The sequence below is a fragment of the Polyodon spathula genome, chromosome 15, assembly GCF_017654505.1.
Source record: "Polyodon spathula isolate WHYD16114869_AA chromosome 15, ASM1765450v1, whole genome shotgun sequence".
Classification (NCBI taxonomy): Eukaryota; Metazoa; Chordata; class Actinopteri; order Acipenseriformes; family Polyodontidae; genus Polyodon; species Polyodon spathula.
In genome coordinates, this window is record NC_054548.1 from 14737819 (window position 1) to 14763109 (window position 25291).

Genomic DNA, 25291 nt, shown 5'->3' on the forward strand with positions numbered 1-25291 from the left:
CTATGTGTGCTTCAATCGCAAGTATAATAAATATTACAGCTGTCCAAATATATTATAGATCTAGATATTCCATCCGTCCTGGGTGTGTCTCGTTTATTACTGTAGACCCTGTGGACCCAATACAGCAGAGCATGGCAAATACAGACACACTGATTGGTATTGAAGTCAAATGTTCCTCTCCATACCATGTGAAATGATTACATTAAATAATTAGATAATTAAATTGGAAGCATCATGCATCTATATGTGAAATCCTTTAGCATCGTTTTTAAATGTTATCGAATATGTTTTATACCAAAAAGTTTTATAAAATAAACAATTGGCTTGCTAACCTCATTGTGCCTGTAACCAGTAAAAAGCGCTTGAATTTTACAAACATTTTAAGTATTTATGGCACATGTTTTCTTATACTATTTGTGCCCACCCTTTTATATGCCTTGTTAAACGCCCACTGCCTTACAGCGTCACCTGCTGGTAAGATAGGGGGTAGTCTCTGCTTATTTTTCAAGTAGCAGTTGAGACAAGGTCCCTTATCACATATAGACATTCAAATAACTTTAATATTATTGAGAGAACCTAACCTTTATCAGCTTAAACCAATAGCAGAGTAACATCCATACACACACACACACACACACACACTCAGAGACACTACCACACTCCCACTGACAAGACAACGTAATTTGCAAAAGGAGCTATAAATAGAGCTTGTGAAACAGAATACAATTGGGCCATCTCATAAACTGAAAAAAAAAAAAAAAAAAAAAAACACATACCCAAATTGTACCAAAAGCCTAAAGCAAAAATGTCCTTAATTATTAACCACTTATGGGTTACTCATTTTCTGAGCAATTAATTTTAAGAAGAATTTGTCAGCAGGTATTAAATAAATCCATGTATTAATATGTTGATTTCAGAATAAAAAAAGCTGACTTTTCATAACCTCTGATCAATGGCAATTAACTTAAACATTGATGGCTGCTTTCGCAGACCCCGAGTATCGCTAATCTTGGTCTAACGAATGTTATTTTAGGTAAAGTAGTCCAAGACTACCTGTAAGTGTTTTAAAAGCCGGTTGTAAGCTAATTTCATCTTGGGTGGTGACATTTTTACTACTGAACCGAGCAAATTTTTACTACTGAACCGAGGCTGCAAACTGGCAATGAAAATATGTTGCAAAATTAGTAAAAGCAACTGATTCGTTACAGAAATGTTACCACTCCTTAACCCAAACTCAAGAACTACTGCTGTGGAAACTGGGATATGTATTTCTTTGTTGAGTTTAACCAGAGGTTACATCTTGCCTAGGACTACAATCCCACAATTCAGATGATGCATTTCTAAGGTAAGTGAAATAAAAACGATTACATTCAAAAGCATAAAAGAAAGGTAAGAAAAATAATCGCTTAAAAATATAAATGAGTTTAGGTTCATCTATATTAAATAACACTGCCAGATTGTTATTGATTTATATTCAATAATTGTGGAAACCAAGGGATCAAATTGTTTTGTGTTGAGTAATTAACATGTTTTATTCCATTGAATCAGTACCTAACAACTTAAGTTCTCAATAGTAATTACTCTGAAAATGTGAAACTCGGTACACCCCTACTCATTGGAAATGCTTTTATCATTTATCATAAAAACAAGATAACATCACTCTTACAACTAGTCTTCTAGGAACTAGAGAATACATGTGTGTGTGGAGCGGATAATATTTGTATGGCCAATCGTGGCAATACATATTCATGATGTATTTGTGAAGCACTGAATATTCATGATGCATCAATATTTATGCGCCTACAGTTTTAGTGTTTAGGATACAGTGGGTTAGGTACACTCAAGGCCACAGTTTGTGAACACACATCTTTAATTATGAGTTGTTCTTTGAATCTAATAGCTTAGCAATCGCAGGCGCAGGTTTCTCCTTGGATATCTTAATAACAATTACGAGACTGTGTCCTGACTCAGGGATCTTTCTTTCTTACATATTGTTTTGTTTACTAAAATTCATGAACAGGATAAAAACCGTTGTCAAAGCAACACCAGCTAAATTTACCCAAGCCTACAGTGGGTACTTCATTTCCTTGGGAAAAATGCAGCCAAGCGCTGCTTTTTAATAGGAAGGATATGTATCTCCTGTGAGTTTATTTTCTTTAATTTGATGCCCCTGTTTTTCAGTGGTTTTTTCAGAGGGTCGTTGCCATCTCGCTGCTCGGCTTGGGTCTTGGCGTCGTAACACTGCTGCAGCATGGCCTCCTGAGGACTGTCTCGTTTGAAAGAAAAGTTCTTGGTGGACACCCCAGATAGTCCCTTGATCTTCCCACAGAATATAGCGGGAACAGCATCTTTGACCGCTACAATGACCTTGGCTGTCTGGGACGTGCTGACAATTTCTATGTTGCTTCCACCACACTTGGGGTCACAGCCAGGTCTGTTACTGTTGGGGTCCACCAGCCACTTGTGCTGTTTGCTAAACTCAAATGAAGTCACTTTCTGAAAACCCTTGTTTAGCCGTGGGACATCTAAAGTGAATGCAGCACTGGATGATTCGTCCCCAGAGCGAGTTGGGCGCTCTACCAAAGATATGAGAGGGTCTTTGCTGGTGTCCGAATGAGACATGGGTACACCCTGTTTCCTGACATGACTCATTGAGAGATCCAGGACACTGTCTTGCTGGTAAGGAACTTCCTGTTTTGTTGGCAAAGGCAGGGCTTTGATGGAGAGATCGAGTGCTTCCCCTTCATTGGGTGGTAGTGTTGTAGAGACTGCTAGCTGGCTTATGTGGGTCACAACACTGGTTTGCAGGTGCTGGGGACTCCAAGCTTCTTTAGCAGTTTGGGTGCTTTTGGTCAAAGTGCAGACCGATTTAGGTGAGTCTGTGAATCCCTTAGATTCGGTGCTCTGTGGGATGGGAATGGGGATGGGAATGGGAATGGGAACTGGAAGGGGAACGATGACGGGATAGGGGACGAGGAGGGTGGGAGGAGGCACCAGTGGGGACAGGGGGGAACTATACGCCTGGCTAGGCGGTGGTGGGAAAAAGTTTGAAGAGAAACCGTCTGTGGGAGCCGAGCCGGCCGAATGGCAAACTGACGGACCCAGGTTGCTCTGAGATGGGAACAGATCCTGGAGAATGGTGGTAAAGCCTGGATTCTGGAATAAAGGCAGGATCCCGGGCTCTTGTGCTTGGCTAGAAGACTTCTGGTCCAGTGGAGGTGCATGGCTGAAAGAGAGGGAAGAGTTCTGACACAAAACATTGTTTTGTAAGGATATGGTGGGACAAGAAGAGCCCTGAGACAACATGGGAGAGTTTAAGTGCTGAAACACATGCTGCTCCAGAACAAGTGGCAGTGGAATGGGCCCTTGGCTAGTCATGACGTATGGAGTGTTGCCAGCAGGGTTCATTTGAGGAGTGGCGCTTCCTGCTACCTGCAGGTGAATGGGCAGCATCACTGGACTTTCTCCAAGGCAGATGGGTTGGAGGACGGTAGCAGCCACTTTCAGGGCCACCCCAGTGGGAGACTCAACTGAAGGGGTCACCATGGGAGGAGCTGGCACCGTCACAAGCGGGGTCAGGGGTTTCTTCATCATGCCAGTGGGGTTAATGTTCCAGGCCTCGGCTGTGATGAGCTGGGTCATTCCATTTTCAAGCTTGCCGCTGGCGGTGCTAACTGCAGTCGGGGAGCTGGCCATGTCCAGGGGCAGGCTGGCCTGAGCATCCTTGTACAGATCCTCCATTTGACGGGATGTTCCTTCCTTTCCGACACCGAGCTTTCACCGATCCGCTTTAGTTTGCGTTCATTTAGCTCTCATGGTCTCCAGTCTGGCTTTAGAGGCTGGAAGAAAAAGAGATTGAATCCATCAGCAATTAACCCACTGTCCTCTGATATACTGTAGTCTCTAGTGTGTCACTTTGCATCAAGACTAGTTACTGTGGCATTACATGTTTGACGGTAAATGATTAAGGCTTCTGGTGATTGAGTATCTTCCATAGAATTTATAAGCAATAAATATATGTGCAGTTCTGCAAGACAGTTGCTGCACAAATGACAGAGGATGTTGTGGGTGGAAAAAATAAACAGGCACATAATGCAGTGCCCAACACATGCATCCTAATTGTATCCTACAACCATGCAAGCTTTTTTACAGATTACATTACCTGCTTCTGCAAATGAATGAATACCAATCTAAAAAATGCTATCGCTGCTTCCAACAAAGAAAAGCACTGTTGGTCATTATGTATTAAGAATGCTGGCACCATATAAATAGACTCCCTTTTCACAGATAACTGCTATTAAAATAGTTAAAGAACAAAAGCACTTCTACTGCCAAGCACTTTGACGCCATAGCAAATGTGACTTAAATGAAGTAGTTACTATTTTGAGGATTCTCTTCTCACTGACGAATACGAGGAAAGATCAGAGTGCTTGTAAATGGTGGATCACAAAAAAGTCATGCTGGCATTTTTTTTTTAATCAATAATTTACATTTTCTAGTTAAAAAGCAATTACAAAACAATAACGATATATTATTATAATAGCTCGTACTATTATAACATAAAGAGATGTTAAATAATTAAAAATAAATACATCAATATTTTCAAGTAAGCAAGTCTCAGTGGTCAAACCCAATTTGACTCTAAAAGCTCAGCCAGCGAGACAGAGGCCAAACTCTAAGCCTCCACCACTGCTGGTCAAGCCCCATCTATCCTTACCATAGTCCGTTCCAAATACTGCCATTTTGTGTAGCATAAAAATACATACCATATGTTACAAAATGGAGTAATCACAAGAACTGTCTGCAGAGCTCAATAGCTAAGATTAAACCAAGCTATTGAACCTCCAGTGAAACAACAGGGAGTCGAAACAGATTGCTTAAACAACTGTAATCACAGACATGAAGCAGTACATCCATTAAAGGAAGTAATAGATATTCACATTAATGGATATTCACCGTTGGGTACTTCCAGCCCAGTTGGAAACCTACTAGAAGCATCAGAACGGCATCCTTCCACTGCAAATTAGGGTTAAAAGAATGCTACTTTAATCTCTGGCATGTAAACAGAACTGATTCATGTCAGTGAAAACCTTTTCTAGTGTGCACACCCAAAGACGTCTGGCTAGCTGTCCTCAAACCTGCCTCCAGTTCTCATGCTGCTTGTTCAAACGAGGGGAATTTTTTATTTTTTTTTTAAAACACGCCACTACATTCTACTCCTTGTCCAGTTTCCTACAACGGTCACCATAGCAACATGCTACAGTGTATCTCTCCAAGTGACAAGCTTTGTGTCTGGAATTGTCGAATATAGTGCATATATATCACCTAGCCCAAGACTTGAGAAGAGCTGCTGTGAGGCTGCAGACATTACTTCTTTGTACAGATGTCATCCCTCTGCATAGAAGAACATTACAGGAGAAGATGTACAAATTAAAAAAAAAAAAACAGGTTCGATTTTGTTCCATATTCATGGACTGCACTTGTTGCTGTACAAAGAATGGCTGCTGCATTGATAATTAAACAGAGCGCTCGTACCCGGGGCTGTATTCTGATCACAGCGCAAACGGCACTGCCCCCGATCCTGTGGCGCAAAAATGGAGCAGGGACGTTAAAAAAACCCACTGCGCTGAAATGGTATTCTGAAGACATGTCCTGCGCCATTATATAGAGCCTGTCCCATCGCCACGGGTCAGCATACATTTCGGGTTGTGGTATCATTAACATATTCGCCAAAGCGATTCTGATAACAGTGCAATGGGGTCCCAAATAGACAACAGAGCGCTGTGTTAAGACCCGCTGAAACCATGTTTATTTAGTGGCGCAATCAGGAGCTTTAACAATTGAACACACTATAAAAAGCAAACTAGTCCTAAGTGACAACTGTGTGCGTTTACACTGACACAGAAAGAGGAAAAAAAATAAACAAATCCTCTTAGGCAAATACCATTTTATAAAAATACTCCAAAGCTGTTAACTTTCTTGTTTACTGTTCATATGACAACAATGTTTTAATCAGCCTATCAGTGGGTTTTTTCTGTGACCTGTACTGTACAGGAGGAGGTGGGACAAAGTGTTGTGCTGTTATTTCGATTTAGGTTGATAAAATCTAGTTTTCAGAATTGGAGGTAAAATACCAAAAATGGATGACAAAGCAAAAAAGAAAGCAAAGTATATTTCCGCTGAGGATCGTGTCCAGCAATTTCCCAAAGCAACTTTACATGCAGATGGAGGTGAATTGTTTTGCACATCTTGTAATGTGACTTTGGAGAAAGTACAATCGATCGCTGTTTATCTTCAGAATCACACATTAAACAAAAGGTCACTACAGAGGCTGCTGAGCAGAACATAAAATAAACAGCTTTCAGAAAACAAACTGGAAAGTCAGCCCAGACAAAAAGTATTCCTGTTGGTTGTAGCCACGTTAAATCAGTACTACAGGTACGATCCAGCACAGCCACCTCACTTCAAACAACATGCTGCTTCATTTTTAAACGCAGTTAGAATTTTAGACCCGAATAGCATGTTTTCTTTCGTTTGACTAATAAAATTAATTCCTAAATGGGACAAACAACATGACAATGAACATGCTGCATATATATAGCATTTATTAAAGAATGCCAGATGCCCTTGAGGGTAACAAAGTTCTGGGACTCTTTCTAATTGCTTTCCATACCGTATAACTTGGCAAACTATTGCCTTACACTTCCAACTAATTCAGTGGATGCAGAAAGTGCAGTCTCAATGAACGGGCAAGTCTTCACAACACAGAGACAGAATGTCAGCAGCAACTGCTGGGGCATTTGCATGATTGCCTTTAACAAATGACAGCACTCCATTTTAGTAAAGATGCACTATTTTTAGGCTTTTATAGTGCTCTGAAATATGATCTACTTCAGTTTATGTTTAAACAGGTCAGCAAAATCCTAATTTTATTCCATAACCTATCCGGAAAAACCTATGTCAGTTCTCCGTCATTTAAGTAGACCCCTAATAATCATGGATGACATGCTTGCTATTATTATAATTTCATCCATTGAGAGGATGTAATATTATATTCATTAATGCATTACAAAAGAAACAACAGTTAGGCTAAAATGGTTTATTGAAACAAAAAGTATGGTACATAAAGAAAATATTTGATTAATTTTAGTACAGTGTGAGGACCTAGTCAGCACATACAAGGCCAGGCCATTGGGAAAGAATACATAAACCACATATTATACCAAAAAAAAAAAAAAAAAAAAAGTGGAAAACACACATAAAGCAATAATGTAGGGCACAGCTAATAGCCAGGACCAAAAGTAGTGGACAAATGAAGAGACATTAATAAAGCAATCTCCTGTGTCGTGACGCGTGGTTTACGTACTCTCTCGTCGAGTGACCTACCACTTGCTGTTCTGACTTGCGCTGCTTTTTCTTGCTCTGTGCTACTGCCGCTCAACATGATCGTCACTTCTACATTCAAAACGGTGCCTTGGGGTGATGCAAGCGCATTCCGTCTCTTAAAGGGATAGTTGCCTGGCCCTGATTGGATAGCAGATTCTAGAACCTACTCAGCACTGATTGGCTGGGAGCTGTCACTTCGCCACTAAATGCGCTTGTGCTGGGTTTTTATTTTGATGAGAATCGCACTTTTGGAGAAGCCACTCCCTATGGGGCAGACGCGTTTGACTTTACCACTGCATCTGCGACTGCACTCGTTTCATCACAATTGAGCCCTTAGTGATGATAAGCACTTTCTTAATATTGGTCTTAATGATCTTACTTTTTAGGTTGAGTACTGGGTATTTCTCAAGTGACGCCAAGTCATTTCGGTATTACCGATTTGTACATAGAAAAAGGTGGAACGTGTGGGATTCCTATATATTTTGCTCAGCAACTTCAGATTCGCCTCCTTGGAATACTGTAATATCCATAGCTCTCACAGCTCTCTAACTTGGAATGACTCTGCAGGTACAGAATTGATAACACTGCAGCAGGGTGTGGTCAAACTACCTCACTGACATTGGGTAATGGATCACGGTCCAATCAGGGTCCTGGCACAGAAGTGTACCGCTATCGCAGTCCTTGGATATGCCTTACCAAGCGCACTAAAAACCAAGGCTGAACTGAAGAACACAAAAAGGAAAAGGAAAAAAAAAACACTGAGCAAACACTATTGCTGTGTGAACAATCCCCATGGAAACACTTACATATTTAGGCCCCCGTTGCCATGGAGTTGAAGAAAATGCATCAAAATTAAAGGGCTCAACTTGGCCTGGTTTCTTCTAATTACTGGAATTAGAATTCAGGGCTAGAAGTCTTCAGTTCTAATTTACATCAGGGTTTTGTTTTTTGGTTTTTTTCCCAGCACTGCCTGCATTCAGTGTGAAGGTTAAAGTGATGCTAATAAGCCATACCTGTATGTAGTCACTTGAAGAAAATGTTAATAAAATGCTGTGTTGGACAGTAATAGCTCCAAACCTGGAGGCTGACCTATTTACCTCTGACTTCGTACCTACACAAATGGTTTATGTCTGAGGAAGTTGGAGGTAAACGTTAAATTATCTAATCATTTACAACACAAACGGAGCAGGGACTCACAAGCAGTGAAAATATCACATACAAGCCGATTCCTACAAAACTGACCATTTCTATGACTACACCACCACTTGCATTAGCAAACACACAGTGTCATGTGACGTGGCAGGGTACTGATTATTTAATGAGAAACCTTGGGTCTTGGTCTAAGAAAAAAAAAAAACTAATTAGATTAATAACACAGTGCAGGGCTGATAGTTTCTCAATATCATTTTGAGGATGGACTTTTCATACTTTTATACACAATAGGAACTTCGACCAATGCTCAACATTGCAGTGTGCATAACAGAAGGAAACTATGCCATAATTGGGCATTTTCTTCCCCCAATTACACTGTACATGAATACAGATTCAGAAAGACAAAAAATAAGTAAGAACCTGTAAACACTTTAAGGTGACAGGACTTGCTAAGGTGGCTGAGTACAGGCAGAGCATTAAGCCTGTCTATGATAATGGACCTATAATTATATAGCCTATTTCACAAGACAACTGCACTCAAGTAATTTTAGGTCCATTATATCCTCGTCAGCCATTTAATCAGTGGACAGGGGTCAAATTAAAATAATTGAGCATTACATTATGCTGCCAAAAGGTAGAGCCAATGGCACCGGTGAATTTATTTAGCTCTCTCTTATACTTGCAGCTGTAAACCCTCTGCAAGTTCAAGAGAGAACTGGGCAGCGGTTGCTAGGAGATCATGGAATGTAAACATATTGTGCTGGCCTGTCATGCCTTCATATTTTGGGAGCATTGCAAGGTCCATTTTTTATAGAAAAAATTCCCATTTAAATATCATTCTCCATTGTGCCTTGTTAATTTTTAATTATTTTTTTTTTGTGGTCAGCGTTTGCACTCATGGTCTATGTTATTAAGTCTACATTTCACTGTTTTTTTTACCTCAGACCATTTACTTGATTTTTTTTGTTTGTGACCAAGAAAAAATTTGCAGTTTTACTAACGCTCAGATCACCTCAAGCTTAGTTTACCAGACCAAACTATACATTTAAGTTTTATCGACTGGCTTTTAAAACGACAAAACAGTCAACCTAAAAAGACCTATATGTTGGTGATGTTTATGTGCTCTCAGACTCAGCTAGGTAAAACACCCCAGCCACAGCTATAAAAAACTAAAAGCTATCAATATCATGAAAAATTAGACCACAATAAAAAATGGGAGGACAGGTTTTCCCATATATGTCCAAACTCTGACAGTCTTCATCCCAAAAATACATATTAAATTATCTTTTTAAAAGAAAAAATTTGACTGTGCAAATAACAGAAATGCATAGTATTGTTTCTTTGATGCCTGGGTGAAAACATAGCAAACATGGCACAGTAGGTGCAACAGGCTTTGCAGATTGACGGTATTTTGTTAGTTGGGTCTGGAAAATCAATTATGTTGAAGATGATTGGAGAACAGGGTAAACGTATGTATGTTCTAAAATACATTAAACTTTCACCTGTAAAGGTAGCACCATGCCACACTCATATTGTGAAGTTATCCCTGAGCTGGCATGAGGGCAGAGCTAGAGGCCATTTTGAACCTGAGATTGTACCTTTTGCTGCTACCAGGAAAGCTGTCAGTTTGCGCACTCCCCCTCCTCACCAGTGTCTAAGCATGCTGCTGGTTGCAAAGCATGTCAGCCACTGGGAGAAGCAGTTGGTTGTTCATGGCGTTTAGGGACTGGGGAGAGTTTCACTCTCCACTTGAAATAAGCTATTGTAAGAAGTAAACTACCTGAAAGACAGGCTGCCAACTGAGAGCTTTCCTTAATCTAGAACGAGAACAGATTTCAAATAGCTCACAGTGCATTTGCTATTACAATGTGATTATTTAAAAATATTGAATTAGCTGTAAACCCATTGCAATAACTCATCTGCAGCATCACTGCACTCCCAGCCTTCTCCTTGGTGTCTGTATTGTACACCATGCTTTTCTAGTACAGCATGAATAAATAGCATCTATCTGGTTTTGTTTTGACCCTCTTTGCTTCATGTTTTAGGTAGTCATTTGTATCGATCTCTTCTACCACACTTCTGCCAGTACGTCAGGGCTGTAATTGATTATATTCATATTGGTTTTCAGATCAATGGCAAGCTTTCCTGTTGGACCCAACTGATGGGAAAGCTTCCAAAAGCTGATACATATTATAGGCAAACCCAATAAAGAGATGTATTTATAGTGCAATTTTTTTTTTTTTTCTGGCTGTATCCCAATAATTCAGCCAATTGTATTTTTAGAGGCTGCTAGTAGAAGGTGTCTGCTTGCAGGGAATGAACGCAGGATGAGATCAAGATTCCAGATGCATGCTGTGATGTCACCACACACACACACACACTTCAATCTTTCCAGAGCACTGAATCCACTCCGTTACTGAACTGACAGCTATATATCTGGCAGAACCTTTTTACAAAAATAGTTCTTTTTACAGGCCTACCATTGAACATTCCATGAGGAAATCCTGGCCTAGCTGTGTGTGCCTGCTGTTATTCAACTAACCTAGATAGCGAGACAGATATTTGCCTATTGTCGTATATGGTGACTACTGTAAATCAAATTTTGTTCAAAGGTTTTTTGAGATTTGCATAATTAGATTTTTTATGCAATATATGCTGATAGTTTAGTATAAGGCAACTGAGGTTATAACTAAGGCTTCTGATTTCAGTTTTAACCGATAAAACCGATAACACACAAAAAAATATCCAATAAACAGAAAAAACACCAGAAATGGTTACTCAATTCACGCTGACTTCACCCGTTTCCATTAAAAAAAATATTAAAAACTACCTTTCCAGTGCAGTTAGGCAATGTCCCTCCTTCCTGACTTGTATCTATCATTGATTTGATCTGAATATTTAAACCCGCCCCAGCTACTGAGTGGCAGCAAATTCCTGCATTTCTATTGGAGACGCCTGCAAGATTTAAAACAAGATTACAATTAGAAGGCTTGTTCACAGGACTTAACTCTGTATTACATTAGATAAGAAGATCTTAAAACAGAATTGCAAATTGTGGCGAAATGTAAATAAATGCCTGGACACACAAAAACCCCAGAATTTGCCCGTGACCACAAGGATTTCATTGTGGGAGACAGCAAAGGAAAGAAGGTACAACTGAAGTGTGCAAGTACTGTCAAGTTACTATACATATTGTGACAGAAAATGCCCACGCACCGAAAAATGAAATTAACAAAAAAAAACGAAAAACAAGCTATAGTTATAGCACAGTAAAGTAAAAAATAATAACAACAACAATAAATAAATTACTGTCAATGCACCATTACACCTTCTGGAATGAATTACCGTTCTTTGTCACTGATTGATAATCAAGAGAATTGACAAACATAACAAAATAGCACCTTGGTAACCGATTCATACCATCTTCCAGTCCCAGCTCCTATGTAGCCTGTTGTTCCTATAGTAACAATGTTAAAGTGTTACACAAAATCCTGCAATGTTTATAAGAAACGCATTAGGTTACCTTTTCTGCGTTCCGCGTTGTCTGTATTGCAGATTTATATTTTTAAACATACTGTAGACTCTATTACATTTTGTAATCACACATCGTGGGTCATAAATCAGCTGGGCCACACATTCCTCAACATTTACTCAGGAGTTTTTGCAGGAGAAAAAAAAAAAGTCTTCTAAGGATTGCAGTGCCTCCAGATCACTGTCCCTCCTGCTACAATGCCGGTTTTCTGTTCCCACAATATGCTACTCATTTCAATCTGAGCGCCAGCATTGTTGCAGGAGGGAGCAAAAACTGAACACACTGCAATGTTTAGAAGACAAATATTTTCACCTTCACATTTCAAAGTAAATGTAGTCAAGAAAAGACCTGTTATAGCACATGTATTTTAATTTGAAAACATGACATCTGGTGCTACTTTAGGTTACAGGAAACTCTCAGTTTCTATGCCTTTTCCTTTTCCTTGGGTTCTCTGTTTGCACTTGTACTCCGTGGGTCATTTCACATCAGCAGTTTCTTCTAGGCAAAAGCATGTTACCGGCTGAAAGCATGTCCGTCAATAGGGGAAGCAACTGATTGGTTATTGACAGGAAAGAAGCCAGTGAAGGGGTGGGGACAATTTCACCCACCAGGTGAAATGACCCAAGAAGTAGAAGACAGTCAAAAAGCATGGCTTCCAAATAGAATTTTCTTTAACTTAGTGCCATACCAGTTTTGAAATTAAAATAAATGTTTGCCATAACATGTGTTTCTTTCACAACCGCACATTTGAAATAGATCTGTACATAGGAGAAATCTTAAACTCTTTTAATATAGTAGCTACAATTACTTTAAACATCTTGCGTGCCCATCATGCTAAGTCACTTACCATAGCTCCCCATGGCAGCACTAAACCCTATCGACAGTGTTATCTGTAACACTTGAAAATACCTTACTACAGCAAGTAATGGCACAAGCTAAACAGCTTTACCATTAGTCAGAAAAAGGGCTGAATTAAAAAACTCTTACAAAAACCTAAACTGTCAGGATCATTTAAGACAACCTTCAGGTCACTGCCCTCATATTCATGCATAAACTCAACCCTTCCACTAAGCAGACTTAATCGTCACAGGTTTACATTTTAGTTCCATGTTGTGACTTGGCATTCGATTTCATGGTCAAGTGATTTTCTTTTAAAAGCTGACAAAACTGTAATATGGTAAGATTAGCCTTGGGTTAACAGTTCAAGAGGGAGCTGCCATTCATATCATACCTCACCTCTACACTCAACCCCTGCCCCTGCCAGTACAGTACAGTGCTTCCAGAATTCCTCTTAACAGTGTGGTGTGTACTGTGTCTGTAAAAGGGAGTCTATTTTGGACCTAAAACATCCGAACCCCATCACAGGGACAAGGTATGGATGATGTCACAGATGATCAATTTGACTCTGGATCATGAAATCACTGGTGGATTTCAAATTGATCTTCTGTAGCAGGGGGCATGATTGAATTTAATCCAACAGCTTTATTGCGGGTAGTCTAATTGGATCACGGCCACAGCTACAACCTTACGTTGTTTAACTGCGTCTTACAGCATGGCTTTCTGCAGCACATTCAGTTAAAGAGGCTTACATTTACGTCCTACTGGTTGAACCAGTTTGGAAAAGCTGCTATTGGAAGGAATCAGGTGCTTAAAACAGAAGAAATGAAGGGGTTTGCCTCCTGCCCAGCCTCCTAAAGGGGGGGGGGGGGGGGGGGGGGGGGGGGCAGCTATTCTGTCCCTGTTGCCATGGCTTCCCTACAGTCAGCCTCTCCACTATCAGCAAACTGAATTATGGGCAGAGACACCTTGAAGTATTGTCATGCCTAAGCTTTAATAAATATTGTCCTTTCTTTCGCATGAGTTATCCTGACTGAAATTACATTAATCCCAACATCATAAAAACCACTGGCAAGTCATAATCACAGGCCCGTTTCTCTTATGCCATATGACTGTGAAATTAAACAAACTATAACATAATTAGGGCTTCTAGTTTTCGATTTTTATTTTCTTTCTCTCTCCGTCCCTTTAAACCTTAATTAATAGTTGTTAAGCCTGAACTGAATACCAGATTGTTTAAATTAGCGAAGCACTACTAGAAACTAACGCAGTAGAAACTAATAAACTGAATTCGGCGATTACAGCCAGAACGAAATGTAGGTTCAAATAGAATCAGGCGGAATCAATGCACGTCGTTTGTTAACGCCATCAAGATATCAGGGTAAAAAGAAACAACTTCCTTTGGTAATTAGTGTTTGATTAAGAAAGCGAATCGGCTCAAAATGTGTTTAAAGGGACATCACAGGATCAAAAATAAAACCCCAAAACTAGAAGCCCTACACATAATACATACTGACCAAACAGACAATCTCAAGCAGGAACGTATTTATTTCAATACACAGCCTTGCACACTGAAACAGACTCATACTGTAAAATGGTGTATCTTCCATTTAAAAATCCTATCAGTACTATAACACAAAATATTTTAGCACAGCACCTGTCAATGACCCAAAGGCGTTGTACATTCTGGAGCATTAAAATAAAACACAACAAAGGTAAACTGCTTTATAATACTTCATCTGTGAGTATTCCCACTGGCACATTTTTAGTCCATTCGGTCTACCAAATACTTACCTTCTGACCCTGACCAGAATTGTTTTAAATTGCTGAATGAAAGTAACAACATATAACAAATACTGGCATTTTTGTTCACGAACTGATTTACAGTGGCCAAAGTAATATTGTAACGCACTGTTGAGAATGAAGGAAGGAGACACACACAATTTGCAGGTACCTGAATCCACGGTTTATTGGAACGATTATTCCTGGCCCCTGTCAGCCTGGGCCACACCAAATACAACAAACATTCTTGCACTTTCACACAGCAGCTTGCCTGCCTCGGCTGTCAGCTCTGTCCGCGTTGATGTGGGCTTTTAATGGCCCCGCCTACTCGGATGTCAATCAATCCTGGCTGTGGCAAGCTTACCGCTTCCCTGCTTACACACACACACGGTCCGTAGAATCCCGGGTCGTTACAATATATACAGTATAATTGAAACTTCTATTCCACCAGTTTAAAGTTTATACCACTCTTATTTAAATATTGTATATATTTTTTATAATATTGTATATATTTTTTTATAATAAATGTTGTAAACTGTAAATAAATAACACACAATCCAAGGACATTTATACACACTTGTATTGTTTCGTACTTGTTTTGAAACATTAACGGACAATTTTAACTTTTAGAAGAAAAAAAATACAGTACAAGCATAGGAGCTATATAAGTACTATATAACCCAGCATCAACTTAAATGGGAATAAATACGGTAATGTAAACAACAATGAAACTCAATGTTTGTGAGTCAAATTGCATTATGGGGGAAATGGGAGCCGCGACCTGACCATGTTATAACCGATTCCGCACTATAACGGGTCACGTTATAACGGGGTAGCACTGTGTCTTGTTATGAAAATTCATTACAACCATAATTCAATTCTTTAAATCTAATGAAGCCAAATATTCAATTATTTAATAAAATAGAAAGCAGGGACTAATTAGCTCATTGAACTTGCGCTGTCATGTCAAGATGGCTGCTGTTCCATGAATGGTCAGCCAAGCCACTGTTTAAAAGGTCATTTTCAGATTAAATTGTGTTGTGATTTACATTGAGTGACAAGAATCCAGGAAGTTAAAGGACTAATTGCTAACCTCATTGGTACTTAAGCCTATTAATGAAGATACAATTAAGCACGACTGATCTAATTCTATTAGCCCATTGCCCCCAATGGAACGTTCATGAAGAAACTGTTACCAAGGAATCAGTTTCTAACCCCTCAAGGAACAGCTACACTTACAGCATTAAAATTTACCACCAGCTTCTACAAACTATACATGCTAAAATGACCACAACAGAAATCTCTCACACCTGAAACACCCTGTTTCTTTCTTTTTGTTTGTTTCTCTCTTTAAATGCACAATTCATTCACTCCTACTGTAACAATGCATATATTTAACATTCTATACAAAATGTAACTCCTTCTAATCTAAGATAGTTGACCATTGATCTCCTACCATTTACAGTAAGTGTGACATGTGTACATGGGGAAAGACAGACGGACAGGCACCTCCTTCTATCCCCATATTCTAGTACTCTCAGTAACCGGTATAAAAGAATGTCTTGAACAAGCTTGATCATATGTGGTAGTTCCCTGGATACAGCTCTGCAGCGTGACACACATAAGAATACACCTCCAGTGGGTGGTGATAAATAAGATACTGTGGCAGGCTGACACAGCAAGAAGGTGGGGCTGCGCTGCCAAGGAGCTGAATAGGTGTTCTGCTACTTATACAAAACCTACTTAACCCTTAGACCCCTTCGATATCATCCTCCCTGCTCTGACTGCCTGGAAGTCCATAACTGCCTTGCATCTGCATCACAAGTGTTTTTTTTTTTTTTTAACATTCTTCTTCAACAGTGTTTTTGTCCATTACTAAAGAGATGACTACAGCACAGATGTACTGCAGTCATCAGATCTAATGTAAAAGTGCGCAGTCTTCATTAACCCTATGCACTGTCTGTGGATGCAAGGGATGAGTACTATCAGCTTGTAGCAAATTGATTTTAATGTTTCAACAATGCAATCTGTTAGTGCTGCTCTGTTTTAGTTCCTTGCTTTCAGCTTGTCTTCATTTAATATTGTTGTTTTCACTACATTCTGTATACCAGGTGGGTTCTATTACAATAGTGCCTGAAATGCTCCGCAACCACTTCTGTGCCCCTTTATGCAATACAAGCAGAGACAAAAGATCTGCAACAGAAGATTAAATCAATAGTGTTAACAAGAAGAAATCTCATTTAAAAGCTTAGTTAGTACTCCTTTATGCCTTCCCTTATAATGCTATAGCACTCTACAGCAATGTACTGTATATGCAGGTGGCATAGAAAACTAAAGAACTGTTTAGTAACTAATAAAAATCCAATCAGTATTTCACACAGAACAGGGAGAGGCCTATACTTCTATAGAACTTTTCATATGGTACAGAAATCTGTTGACTATAGAAATCTATAGAAATGATATATATTCTATGGTCAAAAGATTTCTGCAGTTTTTAGATGTTGCCTAAATCAGTCGATTGAATGTACTCTGTATTCTGATCGCATTACAAAATAGATTCCTTGCAGCCGCGGAAGAGCGGTCAGTTCAGTGCCTAGTGCACTGTATTGGCTGTCAAGATTGGTTTTCAGTAAATCACAGCAGCTGATGAAGAAGAGTACAAAGCATGAGCAGCATTATTCTATTCTACGCCCAATCCAAATCAAACAATCCAATTTCCCACTCTAATCTACAAAAGAATTCAGACTGGCTGTGCACTCGGCCAGACTGGGGCCAAAAAAAACATAAACAAATCCGGAGGAAGATATTATTTCATGATGCAAACTGTGTAGCTGCATCACAGTGACTACAGGCAGAAATAAAACACACAGGTTTCGATGTTTAATTACACTGTTTCTGTGTTTAATTAAAAAATACGTTGAATTCAGTTTAATATAGCAATACAAATGCCCATGCGTTAGGGTTTTAGGGTAGCAGCTACTGTAGGTATTAACATTACTGCTGAAAAAAACCAATAATTCAGCCCCCTTACCTTTTTATCATATTTGTAATCATATTGAGTGTTCCTTATTGCAAAAACTCTGTACTACACTATACTGTACTTTTTAAAGGTTTAGTTTGTGGTTAAGGTGACTTGACCGTAGCTCAGCAGCTGCTCTTCAATTCTTATTGCCAGCCATAGATATATGGTGACACAGATTAGATCAACCAAATTGTCCTTATGTTAGTATGCACTACTGCCTTCTAGTGAACACCTTTTCTGGGTTAGCAATGCAAAAGCAATAAAAAAAACCTGATCTGCAGTTGGTGCTCACTAGATATCCAGTGTACTAAAATAAAGACAGTAATCTAGCCTAAATCTTCTAAGTCTATGGCAACTAGAACTAAAAAACATATTTTTATCAAAACATGTAAACACGTAAGAACCACTCCAGGACAACAGGAGTTGCCATTTACATTTTGTTTTGTTTTGTTTTGTTTTTTAATGCTACTTTGGAATATTTTCAAATGATTATGCTTTTTAACTGGATTTGAATAAAGCAATATTAGTTATTTATTGGACATGCACAACCAATCGATTGTGAAACTATTAAAATGTGAAGATTGACAAATATGTTTCAATGACAGAAACCTAATTACATATGAGATTAGGCTATCTATACAATGTATTATTATTATTATTATTATTATTATTATTTTATTTAGACAGTAAATCTCATGGCATGTGTTTATTTATTTATTTTTTCAGTTAAGAGTCGTGAAGGGAAAGAATGTACTTTCTGGTAGAAAAACAGGAACACACAAGTCCTTTAAAACATCAAGGAAAATCAGAATTTCACAAAGAAGCATATAATTAATATTCACATCCAGTTTATCCATTTCGCACTGTAAATGAATCAAACACTTTTTAAATAAGTTACATATTTATGTATTGTAATTTTACTAACTTCAAAAACATTGAGTAATTAGAGTACCTTTATAACGTGCCTACATAATAATGCATTTACCGTAGACATTATCATAAACATTATAGATTTAAATGTATAGAAATTACGCAAACAATTGTGTCATCATCTTGCAAGATTTGATGCTTCTTAAGTTTGAGGGGCCTGAATTTGAGGAGTATGACCCCAGCAGAGCTATTGAATACCGGCTTACTTCTGGGGCTACCAAGCATGTGAGGGGCCACAAGAGACATCTTTCTTTGCAACTCTCTTGGTGCATGAGGTCTGACATAATTTGACTTTGACTTTTTTTATGTAATTTTTTATTAGAATTTTGGTTTCGCCATGAACACAAATTAGAAGGGCTCAATTTTGCCAAGTATGTTTGGACTGAATTACTTTTGCTTTTTATCTTTAATTTCAGGACGCAAAAATGGATATTAATCACTAATTGACTGATTGTGTTTGCTATTAAATAAAAGTAAAATCCTACAAGTTATATTCTAGTAGATTTTTCTAGCATTTTGTTCCTTGGTCAAGAAGTTTTCTTCAAAAATTCCACATCCCTGCCACTCATGATTTCAAACATCAGCAAAAGAAAACAGGATCATCAAAAAAAAAATGTATTACAAAAATAATCTGATGCCTCTCTTAAACAAACTGTTAATAGGTTTTACTTTTATTCACCATCTTCAAACTGGATTATAACTGCACAAGCATTTTTATCATACCTTGAAAGGGCTAAGGACTGTTCCAGTTCAGGTTTATATTCCAGTCAGGCACAGAGGATAGATGAAATAGGAAACACCTGCAATATGTTACTCACACTTTTAAGTAAATGGCTGCCATCCACAACTTCACACGCTCAATCATAAACTGACAGGTAAAACTGTGAGAAACTCTGACAAGTGTTTTGACTAAATGGCCTCATTACGCTGATGAAGGCATCAGAAGAAACATTTTTCTCCTTGATAGTTTTACCCTGTAAATGGGCTCTCCCTCAGATGACAAACCAGACAATTCATTTACTATGCAAAAGGAATGGAATCCCTGACATGTTTTCTGTAATATATTAAGCCTGCATCTCCCTGTTGCAAGATGGGCAAAAGCAGATCTAATAGAAGACGATTAGTTTAATAGATGCTTCTACATACAACAGTCATGACTATGCGTTTCTGAAGGTGGACGATATTCAGGAATGGACATGTATCCATGCAGGACAATTTAAACGCTTTGCAGACTCGCACAGCTCCATGTGAAATCAGCACTACACTGACTGTCCATGGTGGCCCTACAGCACGTCCTATTGATGAAATAAACAGCACGTTTCCTTTTGTTTCTGTTATTTTTACTGTCCATGTACCTTTTTATTATGCAGATTGGATCAAGCTTCCTTCTATATTGCTGGCAATACACTGTATGGACCAGATGGGGCTGGCACTTCCTAATATGAGGCCACTTTTATATAAAACAAATGTCAGAAAACTAGAGCTGATGAGCAGCTTCTGAACTCATACAGCAGTTAAAGCACGTTACAGAACACCCTGCATGTTTTACAACAAACGCATTACACTACCTTTGCTGGGTCCTGTGTTGCCCATATCACAGCGTTATATTTTTAAACATATTTCTGACACTTGATATTTTGAAACACACATCGTGGGACATAAATCAACTGGGCAATACATTTCTCGCCTAATATGCCACTCATTTCAATTGGAGCACCTCTCTTTGCATTAGCGCTCACACTATTAAGATGTACCTGTGCTGGCCTTGTGGGCACACTGAACAAAAAGTTGAAAAAAAAAAGGTAATTCCCTAGTTTATTTACCTCTGATGTAGGAGTAAAATATCAAAACTATCAGCAATGTTAAAAAAAATAATATGGAGAGCAGCAAGTAACACTTTAAAGTCATTCTGCACTTTCATGAGGCATAACTAATGATGTTACATTCGCGGGCTGTATGCTGTAAACACAGCCCACACATCTATATAAATGGGTTATCCATAATCAGTTTGTTGGGCAAACAGCATCTCTGACGTATATTCTGTAAATTATATACTGTATAAGCGGCATCTCCCGGTTGAAAATAATCTTCAACCATTTAGTCAGGATCAAAACGATCAGGAATATGTAAAAAAAAAAAAAAAAAAAAAAACAGCTGTGATATGGACAACACGGAATGCAGCAGGCAATGTAATGTGTTTCATGTAAACAATGCAGGAGGCTCCTTAGCACTATCACAGACTAAAATATGAAAAAAAACAACAATCCAAGTAATTGCAATATGAACCAATGATTGTGAATATCATAAACGGTAAAGGGCCAGTAAATGAATGAAATGAAAATGTAATTTGAATCTGCATACTCTTGAGACGAAAAACTAAAAATGTAGGGGTTTTGCTGCAAACCAGCACAGCTGCCAAAAGCTCAGAACCTACTATCTGTGGTAAATGTCTTTGTTTTTTTCTCTTCTGCGCAGTAATGTCCTGAAAAGTTGAATAGGTTTATTGATTAGCCTCAATTAGAGACTTCTATGATCAAATAAAAAATGTGAATACTCTATTCAGTGACATAAGCAGATGTTTTGAAGTCTATACCTTACACTGTACCATTTATCTACCAGGATCATTTAAAACGAGAATGAAGTCTTGGATGTTTGATAAATTGTTAACATTTGCTTCTGTGCCACGAATGTTTTGTTTATGACCGTGTGGTAAATCACATGCCATGAATGCTTGTTTGCTTTAAAAACAGAATCACCATACTTATTGATCTAAACTGTGCTCTTTTAGGATACTGCTGTCTTTAAACAACAAAAATTAAAACTTAACAGTACTTGCATTGATTCGTAACCATGAATATTCACTAGCTGTTTTACCCATATGTAAAAGAAATATACACTTTGCAGAAGGTTATAGCAATTCTATATCAGATTACCAGTATATCTGTGAAATATAGCTCAATATGTATATATTATTATAGTATTGTCCATTTTACTCCCTTTTGTCACTATATATATATATATATATATATATATATATATATATATATATATATATATATATATAATCACAACATATTGGTAGCCCTAAAAAATGAATGATCCAATCTTATAGTACATGCAAAGGGTTATAATTAGCAAATTGAGTGCTGGGTCAATTTACAACGAATGCAGAACGACTAGGTGGGGCATCCATTCTAATTTATCCCCTACCCCACCAAAAAAAAAAGGGGGTTCTGCATTTTCTGAATGGGTGCCAACACTGCTGCCACTTTTATTTTGCATTCATTCATCAGCCTCATGCTTTTCTGAGGTTAGTATCCTGTATTTCACACATTAACTTATCTATAACTTACTGAAAATATAACCAGACACATTTCTCGTTTCTTTCATTATCCAGTATATATTTGGTGTCATACAGTGTCCTTTATAAAAGGGGGAGCTGTGTGAAGATGGTATCAGTGTAGCTCACCAATTTATTTTTAGGATTTTAGCCACACATAAATTATAAAAATGTCTTAAATTTTAAAAGCCAACTATATCTACCCGCTCGACCGCAGAGTTTATGTAGCACGTTACGGGTTTTGTTGCTGCTCCTATCCTGGCACTACCTTCCCAGGTCTTCTCAAGGAACATCCTTCTAATGGTGGCCAAGACCCGCTCTGGGGACCCATAATTACAACACAATACAGCAGCTGTTTGGCAATATCGCCAACCCGAAACAGCAACTGCGAGGATATTTAATTTCTCCCCAAAACACGGGTGTTTTTTGATACTGTACTACCAAGAAATTGTGTTTTAAACAGCCTGCACGTTCTGTATCAGTAGAATCTGAGTAAGTGCTACTCCATAATTTAGCACTGAATAAGCATCTTCCATCATGAACGTTTGATTCCCTTTTTTGGTCATCATTTGTTGTTGTTCTATGGGCACAAAAGTAACAGCTGGCAGGTTTTTGTATTTAAAATAAAGATTCTGATTTACAAAGAGCTCGGCTCTTTTCAGAGTTACTGTTTTTTTATTGGTTTATTTATTTATTTATTTAGTTTAAAAACGCACCAGTCGTGTCGACGCACCTGGGCCACCACCTATATTTTAAATATACGACGTTTCATCATCATAACAAACGCTCAACAGACAAGCACCACATTCAACATACAGCTTCTGTGAAAGAAATATCCAGTACCCCGCGGTTTTAGGCGTTGGCATTAAAATGTGTTATTGTCCGTTCTGGGTTGGACGTTTTTTATGCAATGGGTCGGTGAGTTTTAAAATAACCCGAGACGTTTGTTCAGGACGCGTTCTAATTCTAATTAGAATTAGAATGACACAATGTTCCACATCTTATAAATATTGAGACAAAATGTACAAAATAGTAGATATTGTTCCTTACCTTTGCGGTATTTTCTTTTGAAGCTTGGACAATGGCAATATTAATATAGAAATAATGCCAGTGGTGTACCTAAACTAGCTAGTCATCGCTTAATTGTGCTGCTGTCGTGAACAAGCGGTTTGTCCAGGACTGTAATTTCTTATTTATTCAAATGCTGGCGGAATGTTGCATCTTGGTGTTTTGGATTTTCAAAAAGATTACAAGTCCAATAACAGCTGTCGCTGGATGAGCACCTCTATTCAAACCCTGGCAAGGGTTTCGGCTGCAGCTCGCTCTAGAACTAAACGGGGAATGTAATCCAGTGATCTGCGCACGCACCACCCAAACCACCGACCCCCCTTCCCTGCTCTCTCTGTGGTACAGCGGCGGCAGGCTGCAGCAACAGCACTGACGCGCTGGAGCACAGCAAGGTAACTCGGCTGCCAAGCCTGTCAGCCTCTCACCTGTCAGTTGTTTCTTCACTAGGAACAGACTGATAATAAAAAGAGAATGGTTTCGTGACCTCGCATAAATTGGGCCAGCTAGACAAACGACGATTACGTTATCCGTATTTTCTCTCTTGAAATGACGTTGTTTGTAAAACGGTAACACATGTTATTTTATTTGATTTATGGATTATGATTGGGAGATTTTATTACAAGTACGACTTAAGGTCCGCAGCTTTCACTGGTGTCAACTTGCACAAAACAAATTCGTAATTTCCCTTTCTCCAAACTTAAGGCCAATACAAAATAAATATTTCTTTCTCCAGCCATGATTTTAAACTACTGTCATTAGTGGTTTGGGTTTTTTGTTTTTGTTTTTTTTTTACTGGCTGTAGAATTGTTATTGGAAATAACCAAAAAACCTTATTGAAGTCCAATGCCCCCACTTGCTTTTAACTGAAAATGTTTTAGGTGAGGTTGGCCTCAATTCTTGTAGCTATCCTAATGGAAGTCTTATTTCCATCCCTGATACTGCACAGTGGATCATGTGATCAGTCACATGCTTGAGCTGTTCCGATTGCCTCATGATAAGTCTTCTTAATTAACACTTTCTAATAAAGTATCCACACCCACTGTTTATCACTGACATAGCGACAAACGTTCCTTCATATGAAGGATATTATATCCTGTTTCCAAATTTCAGTAGGACATTCATCCGTTTTCCATTTTCTCCAAAGGGACACATCCAGCTTTAGAAAATGCTTCTCAATTAGAAACTCATCTATTTCAACAAAATAATCACATTTTTATCTGGTCTGGTCTGCCCTAAAATGATTCAGTGGTAGTGCTGAAACAAGTAACAGGAAGGTAATATTAGCTGTCAACAGTGATGAATGGCCCAGTGAATACCAATTCAAAAAGTGTAACACTGAGAGACCCACATGTGTGTCTGTCTGGGGCTCTGGGATATTCATTCAATAGAGCTGTAAGATACAGTTTGTAACAATTACCATAGAAAACAGCGATCACAGTATTATAAAAGAAAAGGGCAGTAAAATAGTATTATTTTTGAGTGGTATGTCATGTAATGGTTTCACTCTGGTCTACCTGATTAGAATCAGACCTGTCGACTCTCCTATATTCACCAGGAATCTCCTGTATTTTGGACTCATCTCCAAGCATAGATTTTCTTCCGTATTCTACTGTTAAACCCCCTTATGTCTGCAAACCTTTAATGTCTACAAAATTCATGAACAGTGAGTGATTACTGCAATCTCCGTCTATACTTAGCACGGTTTAGGACCCTGGGGAGTCCTTTGGGCAGGCATGCAGTCAGTGCAGAAGGCAAGGTCACCCCCAGTGTAGTCCTTTTTCAGCATAGGGGTTATAACGTTTGTTTTCCATATTAAAAAATGCCATTCGTGGCTTTAACTTTAAGGAAAAACCACAAATACTCTATCTGGCCAGCAATCAAAGAAGCTGCCCTAAAAGTGCTTTTGCAAATAGTTCCATTCAATCATGGTTATAGTTTTTGTTGGCCTAAAGTACAGCATGTGTCAAATTAAATAATTTTGGTCAGATTTTCTAGCAACTACTTTGTATCGGGGCAAACCAACAAAGATTTGTGATGTGCAAAAGACTGCTTAATTTAAGATGACAATGTGAGTATAACCAGAGCTTAATGATTTGTGCTCCAGGTTTAAGCGGCATAAGGATGCCTGCAAACGTTTTTTAAAGGCACATTTCATAGAATGACTAAAGCCACAGGCACAAACATACACAGAGAGAGAGAGAGAGAGAGAGAGAGAGAGAGAGAGAGAGAGAGAGAGAGAGAG

The 25291-nt window shown here is 38.5% G+C and overlaps 1 protein-coding gene across 1 annotated transcript; it reads right to left on the reverse strand.

The window, feature by feature from the left end:
• Window positions 1-1134: 1134 nt before the first annotated feature.
• On the reverse strand, window positions 1135-23326 carry LOC121327770 (retinoic acid-induced protein 2-like). The gene is made up of 2 exons (XM_041271965.1): window positions 23032-23326; window positions 1135-3839 (listed from the first exon to the last, which is right to left on the reverse strand). Exon 2 carries the CDS (start codon window positions 3739-3741, stop codon window positions 2080-2082), a length of 1662 nt encoding a protein of 553 aa, XP_041127899.1. The 5' UTR covers window positions 3742-3839; window positions 23032-23326; the 3' UTR covers window positions 1135-2079.
• Window positions 23327-25291: the final 1965 nt, after the last annotated feature.